Genomic DNA, 13,555 nt, shown 5'->3' with positions numbered 1-13,555 from the left:
ACCATCATCTTTTCTTGAAGATATTCCAAACAATATAATTGAACTGTAACGACATTAAAACGTCATCAGGCAGAAATAAGAAATCCAATGGTGCCTGGCACTGGAACCACACGGAAAAGGCTTGAATGCCTTTAAAATAAACATTAAATTGAGAGAAAATGGGATCTTTAAAGTTTTGACAGTATATTAAGACGCTGATAAAATGATGGAATCTTAGCTGAATTTAACAATCACACAAAGTCAACTGAAATAAATATTTTCAGTATTAAATCTGGTGCATGGCTGCTCCTGCACAGACTTTGGCCTTAATCAAAAATGAAAGCTTTTGACAACAAATAAATGTTGAAACCACTATTCATGATGAAGATTCTCAGCTGAAGGAATATATCACATTTCCCAATCTGCAAAGCTGCATGTTGTACTGCCGTAAGAACTTTGCAAAACAAACAAGAGGCTACATGTCAGGTTACCATGGGAACCATTATTCCACACATTGGCTCTGAATATATACTTTGTCTCAAATTCCTGAGACGTCCACTCGACACAGCTGATAGTGGATATAATACAGGTTAAAATGGTAGTTATTATATCAGAGAATATTCAGTCAAAAGAATTTAACAGGCTTAAGTGAACGAGCCAGAGCCACGCACTTCTTTAACGTGGAGTTAAAAGTTGAGCAGCTTTCTGGGCAGCTGTCACAACATAAACGGCAGGTTCATACCGATTCGTATGATCAGCCCTGCAGAGTTCTGCTTTCACCTCAAACGCAGCTACACTGCTGCTTTCCGCTGGAACATTTCTCCCGTTCCTCACATCTCTCCATTCAAATGGCTCGATCTCCATATGAATAAACTGTCAGGTGAAAAGTGTATTCTCTCTGTAAGAAAAAAAAGCAAAATAGTCCTGCTTTTGTGTGAGTGTGTAAAGAACCAAGAGAGGACAGGGTAAATTAGGAGAGCCAGATCATAACTGTTATCTCTAAGTGAAGTCGGTTTATTAACTGGTTTTCTGTTGTTGATATACACAACACAAGAGAACCTGGCCGTGTTGTTGCATTACGCCCCTCATGTGGCAAAACTTAACGTCGGACTGATGGGGGAATTGCAGGACACATGGATATATTACAGGCAGTAAAGTTGCCATTTATTGAGAGCATATGTTTTGCTTTGCTTCAGCCTCTTCCCCGGGGACTGATTCAGGATGAAACCTGCAGATTTTTAAAGCTTTGCTTCGTGTAGCATCACAAATAATTAATTTTATGCTCCTTTTACTTGGTATTTCTCTCGTATGGCATCTGAGCTTATAAAACCGAGCTTGTTAAAATGTGAGGAATAAAGGGTATTTTCATGTCTCTATGATGACGTAGCCCTCGTCACTTGATTTACTTTCCATTCAACTGAAACATCTGTAGACATCTGTAACACGACCCGTTTGATGTTCAGCTGGCAGCTGACTCTGGTCTCACAGCTTCATTTCGATTTGAAGCAGCTATCTGAGATCTGATCACGAGCAGTCACTTGAGACGTATACATACACATACGGTGACGCGTTTTTAAGCCACACACGCGTACCTAAAGCCGTTCTCGTGTGATCAGATGCCCCAGGATCCATGAAAGTAAACATCTAATCCTCTGACAACACTTGCACCCAAATTTCAGCCACCAGATCCCCTCATAGCAGAAATAAAATGGTTTAGGCTTTTCTTTTAATACCTAAATTTACAAGTGAGAACCGAGCGACATGAGATTATATAAAGAAAGACCTGTTGAGGTATATGCAAGGGCTAAACCAGTGTTTTCATTGCCTTTTTTTTCCCCAATCCCAAAGTATTGCATTCGATAGATTGGCAGCAAAAACAATAACAAAAGGTTCCTTATCTACAAAAAAGAGGAGATAATGTGCTCGGTGAAAGATACAAACACATTTAAACTATGAATCTGCAAACAATTAACTCCCTAAGTTATCACTCTGCTGATCTGCAGGATGTGTAGCGTCTACCTCTGGAGAGGAAACAATACCAGCAGACCATGAAAAATTAATAACATCATTTCTGGTGAGTGGCAAAGGCGCCTTCAACTGTTTTCCTGCTTCCACCTGCATAACTCCATTTTTCAAAACACCGCTCCGTCTTTTTTTTTTTCTCCTAGCAAAACTACAGTATTAATGGAAACGTGGCTAATTAGCATAATTGAACATCCTCATTTAGGCTACAGGACACAGGATGCTGCAGGGCTGTAATAACAAAACAAAACCCCAAATCACATTCTCACTCTGAATAATGAACCACAATATTGCACATACTCGGTTGCTGTAATAAATACCAGCAGTGTGTGAATGGCTTTAATTGTCATGTATTTAAAGGGATGTAGAGCAACTCTGAGACTGCACTGAAATGTGCACAAATGGCAGGAATGAATGAGAGACAGAGGTTTCTGGTAACAGCTAAAAGCACAGAGAGGCAAGCGGATGAAAGATCAGACTCTTCAGAGAGCTTCGATGCAAATGAGGGACATGCAGTGGAAATGATTCCAGAGCATTCCCTAATAGATTATGAAATGAAGGAAGAAAAGAGATCAATTTGTGTCACAAAGCAATTGTGAAAAATAAATGTGATAATTAATGGAGTAAAGAGGTGGGCATTTTAACTATTGCTCCACCCAAAGTCCTCTTTCATTCCTCCGTTCCTCGCCTAAGTTCAGACGTAGTGCATCATAAACTACAAAGTGTGAATCACCACCAACATAGCAAGCAGACACTGAACACATCCTCCGTTTCATTGTGCACATCTCTTTACGCGGTTTAAAGCTATGATTGTTCCACATTGTGCTGCATTTGCATGTTCAGAGTTCACCCAATTAAAAGCTAATTAATTAGACACAGTTCTATTAAGAAACAAATCCCAGTCATCAATATACACAACCAAGGGTCGGGCGTTGCTCAGATGTGAATCGGTTCTCTGCGCTGCGTGGACTAGAGAATAGCACAATAGCACTATCGGTGCTCACAATAAACAGTTTGGCATGCATATATTCGACGGAGCACGAACTCATCAGCGCTGATAGATTTTACTTCCCCGGATAGAAAGCTGAGCTGCTGCTTGGACATACAATCTCCCGCGAATGGTCAGTATTAGGAAAGACCTTAATTATCAAATATTGATACTGACTGCTGTTGATCTCTGTTATTGTAATCACACCCAGACCAATTGTTCTGCGAATGCTCAGAGCAGAAGGAAAATGTATCCACCTCACTTTCTACTTTCTGGGGACTTTAAAAGGCATTCTCGGGTTTCCTTCTAAAGATTCAGATGATCAAAAGTTGCACATGATTTTACGATGCGTCTGCATTTAGAAATGTCTGCTGACTTTCAGCGCTCGCTTGATATGTCTGCTGAAATGAGCAAGTAGTTGGAAGTAATTATGTTTTTTTGTTTATTTAATGAGCCACTGTTTTTTTGTTTCCCAAAATATACTGTATGCTTGGTATCAAGAGAGGCAGTAAAAAGGATGGCTGTACACATGCTTGTGATTTTATATCGCAATACTTGGATGAAGCCTTTACTTGATTCCTAACTCCACGCCTCTTGTCTCGACCGTACATGCCTCTGCTTTCCATATATCACGCTGAATCTTTACTAGGGGAAAGCAAGCACACTGCTGTCTTGCAGAAATGTGTAATAAAGAACATTTACTTGCTCGCTTATTTGTTTCGCTTTTGCCTTTTCTACAGGTTATGTGCATATTGTTAAATTAATCTGCCTCTGGCTGGTGCGAGTTCCCTTGATGAATCGTGTATATCTAACAGCGAACAGACGGTACACTACTGGTCCACTTTGTACAAGGCGATTCGTACAGCCTCCCTCATTTGGGTATGCATGAAATAACAACATCCTACTGGGAGCATTTCTGGGTTTCAAACACTTGGGGTCAACTACACACCAGAATCCACATGTGCAGCCCGTGGCCACGGAGGTCTGGAATCTACCTCCCTCCTGGCTGGGTGACGTTGCATGTTCTATTTCCAGATCCAGGGTTGAAGTGAGGCTGCAGGGAGTGTAACACTGACCCACATGACCTGTGGCCTAGAAAAGCTGCCTGAAGCTCCGCGTGCTAAAAAAACTCCTCACTCCTTCGCTACAGCCTTTCAAAAGCAAACAAAAGCTTCGTGCATAGCGTGCGTCTTTTTATGCTGAATGATTTGCATCCTTTTTATTCACATCTTTGACTCGTTGTCACAGTATTTTGCACCGTTGTCGGGGCCTGATGCCCACTCTCTGAAGTCTCAAGTGGGAGGGGGGGAGAAAAAAAAAAAAGGAAAGCCACACAGGCAAAACTGCTTTGCTTTCAGACCCCGCGTCTTCTGGCCACATGTCTCCAGTCATCTGTCACTAGTTTACATACATACTATGACACTTCCTCTCTCTGTGGGAACCCGTTGTCACCACTCGGCCGCCAGTGGAGGCTGACTGGGTGCTAGATGGGTCTCCCCCAGGTACCTCCAGGGAGCAACATTAGGCGTAACTGACAGACTGACAGCACTGCACATGCATATGCAGGACGCGCACGCAATTCTTCCCCCTTTCCCGAACCAGCGCCTACTCCTCCTACGGTGCACCGGCCTCGCGTGCTCCCAAGGCACGGCGGACTTTACATAAAGCAGGGACTTTATCTTTTTTTCCGTTGCATCAGTTTTTTTTCAGTCATAAAATTATTTTTCACCCCTCTCGTCTCCCTGTGCTACATCTGTTTTGAAATGAATAATGGAAACAACAGAGCTGAAGACTCGTGGGATCCATTTAAAGATGTGGGAGAGGCGATGCGGTCAGGGTTTGGGCTGCAGAAACATCACACTCTTAACTAAATGAATCCACTATTGTTGTATTATTGCGATAAACCATTCACGGGCCTAATAATGTCAGGAATTATGTAGCGTCAATACCTTCAAATAAGCAGGAGAGATTAAAGAAATCACTGACAACAGCCCTGCGCCTTTTTATGTCACTGTGGGAAACAATCTGTGGGCTGGCTGAGTTGGTCTCACTGCAGCGACCGCCAGCTAACAGCAGGAAATGACTCTGAAGAGATATAATACTATATTACACTCTGGAATCAAACAGAACAACAGCTTTTGTTTAACTTGCGCAACACGCCAGACAGAGCAGCAGGACAAATGGCTTGATTTCCTCTGCAAAAGTGGGAGTTTAAACTATGTTTAGCTCCTCTCCGCGAAAGCCCAGCTTGGTATTTCCACTTTGCCTCCCCAGATACTTGCAATGGAAGTGAGCGTGCGAGCGGGGGGCAGTCCACTGTAACAGCTTTCTTAAACCATGCAAAGTCAACAGAACTCCCTGAGGGGATTTCTTGATAATGAACACAAAAGAAGCGTCAGACCTCATAAAGCTCAGTGATGATGCTGAACTCCTTGGTGCTCTTTTCTCCCCCCCCCCCCAATGTTTTAAATGAATTTAATACCAGATGGTTCTAAGAAGGACCATCAGTTAGGCCACACACTAGATGAGACGGGTTTGTTCACTTAAGGAGCAAAAGTACAAGTTCATTTGATTTATGTACATGAATGAATCTAACAAACATGATCATGTCCCCATCACCTTACACTTAAACCTCTGTTACAGCTCACACGAGCCAGTCTATCCTCTCTTCCCTTCCCTCCACTCGTCCCGTCTCGCCTCTCTCTAGACCAGCAGGCGAACCTCAGCCCATCGTCTCCCGTCCCCGGCACTCAGAGCTCCCTCTGCGAGCTCCTGGCGCCGGGCCAACCTGTCAGCCACCCGATGCCGTCAAGGATGAATGAATCGCTGGGAACTTGGAGAAAAAAGCACTGATAGCGCGCATCTCATCTGATCATCTCTTTAGCTAATTGTCTCAAATTGATATTTAAGACAATTAGCGCGGGCTGTGAAAAATGGGAGGAGGAAAAGAGTGAAAAAGACCAGCTTTCATGTTTGGAGCAAATTCACGCGTGCTCTTGAATATAAATGTCAAAGTTAATTCAAGCATGTATTTCAATACATGAATCATAAAACAACCTTTCTGCTATTACATCAATGGCAAAGTTTAGTTCCACTTAAAAAAAAAAAGTGTTCAAAACAAAGTCATGTTTTGAATCACATCTGAAAAAGCCACATAAGTGAGACACAAGAAGTCACAACTTGCCTAAAGAATATAATTTCAAAAATATATCGTTAAGAATAATTGGCAAAGAAGCTGACAAATGTTGTGAATTGAAATATCATTTAAAAAGCTGTGTACTTGCATGCGGTGTTGGATGTGGGTGCGATTGGTGGCCTCGATTATCAGATTAATCAGGCGCTGAAGAATCGGAGCACAAGGGGAATTTCAATACAGAAAAAAATACTGAGTTTTCTCTTATTCTCCTGTGAAAAGCTCGCCTTTCTCTCAACAATATGAAACGCCCCAACAGCATGTAAAAAAAAAAAGAAAAAAGAGAAAAAAAAGAAAAAAAAACACCTTGGAAGAAGGACAGGAACAAACGCCTCTCTTCACCAAGGTTATTCAATGATAAGCAACAGTACTCAGACACACAATGGCAGCTCAAAGTGGCGGATATTTTCAAAAGTTATACATATTTTTTTTTACATTTTAGTCAATCATACTTTTTGAGTGTTGGGCACTTGATAGCTACGAATTGACAATAGATTGGCTGCTTTATAAAATTAAATTAAAGATTTGAAAGCAGATTCACTCACGAGGACGTGATCCTGTTCTTTCTTGCTGATAAATAACATCCTCATGCTGCTGGCTAAAGCCGTGAAAAAAAACCTCCTCTGTTCAGACCATGCCCTGCAAATAACTCCACATAATACCAAGTTATCACAGATTTGATAAAAAAAGAAAGAAAAATACTTCAAATGGGCTAAAAAGAGCTGCATTTACTATTTTTTAGCAAAAACTGGAGAATTATCAGTATTTTTGCACATAGTACTGAAATACAGGGTCATACCAATGCTTAGATCTCTAAATATCTGATCCTTATGGTCATTTAAAAATAAAAATATATATATATTTTTTTTAATCTAGGATTTTTGCATGTCTAATTAAAATGTAAACAGTGTAATGAGGACATCAGTGATTTAGGCAAACGTCTCTCTGGCTGCCACAGGGGGTATGATAATTACAGAGGCAAATCTATGAATGCACATGAATCTCCTACAAGTCCAGATTAAAAGCCTTAGCGCTAAACCTAGTTTAGTACACCTGGGGATTGTCTATTCTAGCCAAACCCCAACAGGCTCCGAGCTGCCTTGTCTGCTTATGAGTGCAGAGACACCTCATGTGAAGGAGATGAAACAAAGCCCCTGATTCAGTGTGCTGGAGATGAGAAGAACAAGGATTTCTGAAGCAACAAATGCACCCCTCTGTGTAAATAATATGTCTGGTAATGGCCTGAATAAAGCAGGCCTGTGACATACCCACTGGAAATCATTCAGGGAACCCTAAGCTCTATAAGCACATTATGCTTTATAGGTTGGATCATAATGACATTACGAACGTGAGAAGGATTAGTTTCATTGCAAAAAAAAAAAAAAATCAATAAAAAAATAGAAGGGACTGTGTTGAATTGGTTCTGAAAAATCTGTATTGTTTTGCTAAACTAAATTAATCTGCAAGTATTCTCATATAATTATAAGAAATAAATCATATGACAAGCCCATAGCTTGGAGACATATGAAGGGTAAGTACAAGCAGCCAATGGGCAGCACATGCATTTTAGAAAATGTCTATGCCATATGCTGTCACTCTGAGAGAGAGAGAGAGAGAGAAAAAAACCAACTCTGAGCAGACAGTCACTGTGTCTAAATGAGATGGTAGGAGGAGGAGGAGGGAAGAAAAAGGGAGGATGTCAAGGATTCATGGTCCTTCATCTTTGCAGTAGAGCAAACACGTCCCTCAGTATAGCAACAGACAGCTGCCTCCACCTTCTAATGCAGTCCAACTTAAATCAGTGCAAGAATTGTCAGTGTGGAGAGAAAACGCACAAAGATAACATAGCAAGCTGCCATGAGGGAAACGACAGAAATGTGGATACAAGGGAGGGAGAGATGAACGGAGACAGAGACAAAGAGAGAGCAGGGAGGGGGGGAAACACGTTGAAAGACTGGAGTTTTTCGTCCCTTTTTTGCTCGAGTCTGGCTCCTGTGGGGACTCTTTTGCTTTTTAAATAAAGAACAGTAAAGACACCGCTTTACATATTTGCTCCAAGATGACAATCCGGCTCTGATCTCGTTTAATACAGTCAAGGGAGTGAATGTGATTTCATGTAGCTACACTTAACTGGATCCTTCTGTAAAGATGAACATTTCATCTAGTTATAAAAGCTCCCCAGACATCCCAGGGGGCGTTTACAAAGAGTCAGCGCAATGCATTCTGATCTGGCTTTAATTGTCGTCATTAGTGCATATATGAAGTGTCAGTTCCATTGTAAACTACTTCCCTAAATTGATGCTTTAAATTGTGCTTGACAGTTTTAGTCGTCACTTGTGGTGTTACGCACCTCGGATTATAGACAGAACATTTGGAAAAGCTAAATTGCTTCACAAGGACACATGAAAGAATCAGGACAAAGATTAATGTAATCGGCACATCCTTGATTATTTCTGCGAGTACTTGGGTAGATCTGTAAATAAGTGACCTGACAATTACATCAAAGAGATATTCCTACATGCAGAAGACTCAAATGCTAAATGAACGGAGACCTACTATGGAGCAATCAGTGAACACAAAAAATATGACATTGTAAAGGGACATTTTAGGAGGAAAAAAATGTTTTAAGAGTCAAAATGACTTTGGCAATTTAAAATGTACAGGCAATAAGACTGGCCTGAAAGAAATGTGTTAATATTTTTACCAAAGAATTCTTAAATTTCTTAATAATAGCACAAGATACAAGCACGTTTTTTTCTTCTTCTCATATCTCGGCCTCAGTGTGTTTGCATGCAGTTATTTATCTTACGGCACACGACTGTGTTATTATTTAGCAGCGCTCGTTACAATATGGGAGCCATACAGTGAAACTGGTGATGACAAAAAGCACGGTCAGCATCTGTTGTCAAATTCTGGTCAGAGATTTATGTCAAGCAACAGCTCAGATTGTTATCACAGGCGCTATCCTATCAGAAATAAACAAGGCTGTCAGCTTCTTTCCATGCACACCCGAGGTGCCTGGGGTTAAGTGAGGATCTGCAAGAATCGCCTATCACACTGCAGGAGCTCACACATGGAACACTTCCAGAGTTTGATGACTATGTTACAATTATTTGAGATTTGATGTATCAAGACAAACCCAGTCTTACTCAACCCTGAAAAAAATCTGACTTTCACTAGGAATACGTGCATCTGCTAAAAGATAAACATATTAATTACATCTATTAATTTTTCCTTAAAGACCTGCAAATATCAAATCTTGCATTTAAAGAACAATGCATCTAGCTTTGGAAAGAAATAAAAATACTGTTTATTGCTCCAAATAATTAGCCATCATGATTAGTGTCCATGTTTGAGCAGCTCAAGTAAATAATAATAAACAAATAATGATAATAACTGTAGAGAAATACACACCACACATGCATGGGAGGATGCAAGTATGAAAAACATTCAAATCCAAGCAAAGAAAAAAAAAATTAATACCCACTTTACAAAAATCACATTACGACTAAACACTCCAGCATAATGAACACGATGGTAATGTACATTTTTTTTCCCCCACTGAGTGACAGAAGCTTGGATGCTGTTATTTTTGAAGAGGAGAGAAAACATACTTCAGCTCACTGCTGATGATGTTAATTTCCTCTCAAAGCAAAACATGAAAATGAAATGTGTGAACACAATTAAGTAGATTGTTCTGTGCAGGTGAAAAAAAGGTTCACTCAGGACAGCGTGTTTGCAGAGGAAAACCAGCACACAACTTGTTACTTTTCCTGACTTTGTTTCCATTTACTGGCTTGTCACAAGTAATTGCATCCAGAACAAGAATAACAACTAGTCACTGAACTTACTTGTGAGCAGATCTGCTTTAACAAGTGTGTAACAAAAACGCTCCTATATATTCCATATGGTGTCTGACACACAGCCTACATTATACTATTATTAACATATTATGACACTCTAACAATAAAACGTATAATAACTTCTCCAGTATTTTGCTCCAGTCATTTTAGACATCTTTCAAATACATAATTATAAAAGAAAAACTGCAGTATATTTGTGATGAGCAAATGTGAAACCATGATACTGAGCTTAGTTTAAATCCTTACCACTTTAAAAAGATCATGACCTGCTGAAATGTCTGAAAATTTGAAAAATAAATGTCTCCTGTAAACTCTCTTAGTGACAAAGCAAGTGACTAAACTAAATAATGACTATAATTACATTTAACAGTAAAAATCGTTTTGGATTGGGTTTGTATTTTGTTCTTTGATGCACATTTGCATTCCTTAAAAAAAAGAAGCAAAAACACATCTCCATTGTTTATGCGATGAAAGAGGCCACCACGTAGGAGTTTTGCATGCAAAAACATGAAAACTGTGCAATGAGCGAGAGAAAAAAGTTAAACTACATGTCTGATACAGAAGCCACATAACCTAAATTAAAATTCCTAAACCCTCGCAAGGCTCTTTGAACCTAACTTGAGTGAAAATAATATCTTTGAGCCATCTATGATCATTAGATTATTTAACTAAATCAAGCAGATTTTGGAGGGTGAACCATGCAGCCACAAAGACAAAACGCTGCAATGACAGTTTTTTTTTCCTTCCCCCAAAAATGTGACAAATAGGAAATAATAACAACAACATTGAAGGTAATTACAAAATGAACATGGCCTACCATAAATACTGGTGCTAGTGATCATGTCTTCAAGCCTAAAAAAAAGAGGAGAGGGGGAAAAAAAACAGCAGAATCGGAATTTTTCACGAGGAGGAATTCCAAACGTTGCTTTTCATTACAGCCACTTTTTCCTCGAGCCAGCGGATTTTCACAACTTCGGCCAATACAAGTAATTCAGAAGAAAAATAAACCAAGGAGGGTGAAAAAAAAAACAAAAAAACAAAACAAAACTGGCCACGCGAGTCAGGTCGAAATGAAATGAAATCAAATGTGCCGGAGACGCGGAAGCCACAGATCCGCGACTGGGGAAGCCTGTCACTTCTTTGCGCGAGTTGAAACTAGAGATAGGAAGCATGTGAGAGGCTGAAGATGACATAAAACACGCATTCTTCATGCCGCCCATTAAAGGAAGCGGCCAAACCAGCGTGATGCCCCCCCTCCCCTCCCTCCCTCCCTTTTATTCCCCTAAAACACACTATACCTGCCAGCATTGGTCCCACTAAAAGAGCGCAATGACAGCCAATTTTTCTATTTACCTCCCCGCTTTTGCAATCAACGCAAGTTTCATTCAGGATGCATGCAAAAAAAAAAAAAGAAAAAGAAAAACAAAACAAAAAACAAACAAAAAAAACTTGTCGTTGCGGGGAAAGTTATTATTAAGCAGATCGGATCCAGCCGTGCGTAAAAGCTGCTTCCCCCCCCACACAAACTATGGTGAGTTAAACATTAATAGAGAAAGAAAAACTTCGGAGCTTGCAGGAAAAACGCAGAATGAGCGTGCAGGGGTAAAACACTGAGGGATCCAGGGGATCTGTAGTGATCCACGGGCTCCACGGATGCGGCTGCCCTGCACGGACGCGCAGCGCAGCCGCGTCCGTGGAGCCCGCGGAGCGTTTGCGCGTCCAGCGCCGTTTTAATTGTTCCCATCACCCACGGACAGACAGACGGACTGGCGGACAGACAGGGGCGAGCTAAGGGCTTACCTGTGTAGGTGACAGGGCAGCCTCGGGGTTTACCGCACCATGAACGGCTCAAGCGTGGCTGCTCTCGGTCTGAAACCATTCCCAGTGAGTGCGGGGAGGAAGACTGACCGCAGCACACTCTGCCATGTTGGAATTCCAAACCCCGGACAGCTGCTCCGCTGACTGGAGGCAGCACGCTGCTGCAACACTGCGCATGTTCTCTCTCTGGTGGGAGCCAAATTCAAAAGAGAATCGCCCCTTAATGAGCCGCGGTTAAGTAGCCTTGTTGTTGGACACACTTCGCCTCGGGCTTATTTGAAGTATTAACCAAATAATCATAGGCTATATCTGCTATCTGCAGGCGCTTTCTGCTGTACCTTCCCCTGCCCTGCGCTGCATGTCTGCTGTGGACGGGGTATGTTAGTCATCCTGATCTCCACACATGATGTTCTGACTATTTAAATACGATTTCAAATATAATGTTTGGGCTAAACTGTTATATATGTCCATACTGAGAAATTTATTTTATTTGCCAAGTTTAAATTAAAAGCAGCAATCACATAGCTTAGACAAAGATTGGGTTTTCCCCTACACTCACATGACAATGCTGGGAATTTTGAACTTTTGGGCCTCACCAGACCATCAGCCAAATCAATTTGCATCTAGTAGTAGCAAATGAAGTTGAGACAGTTTCAAACCTTGCAGGATTATCTGTTTTGGTCGATTATGGTAATGACAAGGGCACGTCAGAAACCCCTCGCCAAGCATTAATGCAACACTGCCGTGTGAGTTTACCGTAACCGTGCGTGAGTGGCACTTCTGACATACAAAAACGTTGACACTGTCCAGCCCCCATGTACGATCGGCTGCACTGAAGCGTCAGAAGTTATACATTCCCCAACTGTTGATGGAGGTGATGCTACATCCACGACACATGGAACCTACAATTCAGTGCAGCAAAGCCCGTTGGACACCAACGGACTGATGAAATGCTTCACTCACAGTTTAGTCTGATTCACTGGATGATTAACAGGATCTTGACTGTTATGCTGCTATAATGGTGCGTTCCATTTACCTCTGAAGTAGGATTTCAGGATGACACAGAAGTTGGGACAAATACACGTATATTTGAATCTTTATAAATGTAGGACTAGCTGCTGCTAGCCATTGCTATCAATGTGTCTCTATAACAATGCTGTAGTTCATACAAATAGTGAAGCACTTTCACTAAAAACAAAGAAATAACAGTAGCCTACGATGTGTACGCCTGACTTGAAGTGAATAAAAAAGACAATACTGCTATAAACAACAAAGCGAGTTAAATGCTTTGCTGATGTGAGCAGCAGCTATGTTTGATTCTGAATTCGGAAGTCTGTGACGTTTGTCCAACTTTCCAAGTTAGAGCTCCGACCTGAGCTGGTGCTCCATTTGAAACGTTTGCAAAAGCACTATAACTGCATCAAGTGCTGTTCACCTCCACTTCCTTCCTCAATCTGTGTATATTTTCGAAAAATGTCCGTCTCAACCTTCATGCTGCCTTATCAGGTATCATGCTGAAAACAATGCGTTTGATGAAGGAAAGCAGCGCAGCAAGGCAGGCCTGGCTTAGCACGTGATTGTTAAGATGTACGGAGGATATATTTACACGTTCTTTCACGTTTTCTCTTCACTTCCACCAAAAACAAACATTTGCTCAGCACATTACGCAGGCTTTCTCTCTGTTATCCTTTT

General features: G+C 41.1%; 1 protein-coding gene across 1 annotated transcript in view; it reads right to left on the bottom strand.

The window, feature by feature from the left end:
• The window catches only part of fign (fidgetin), a 28,196-nt gene extending 16,242 nt beyond the window's left edge, over window positions 1-11,954 (bottom strand). The window contains exon 1 of the mRNA XM_061724483.1: window positions 11,846-11,954. Within this exon, the coding sequence (XP_061580467.1) occupies window positions 11,846-11,924 (79 nt within the window). The 5' untranslated portion in view covers window positions 11,925-11,954. The remainder of the gene's footprint in view (window positions 1-11,845) is intronic.
• Between the last annotated feature and the right edge of the window lie 1,601 nt (window positions 11,955-13,555).

This window comes from Cololabis saira, chromosome 6 (genome assembly GCF_033807715.1).
Source record: "Cololabis saira isolate AMF1-May2022 chromosome 6, fColSai1.1, whole genome shotgun sequence".
Classification (NCBI taxonomy): Eukaryota; Metazoa; Chordata; class Actinopteri; order Beloniformes; family Belonidae; genus Cololabis; species Cololabis saira.
The sequence above is the reverse complement of the archived record's forward strand: the minus strand, read 5'-3'. Positions and strand labels throughout refer to the sequence as shown.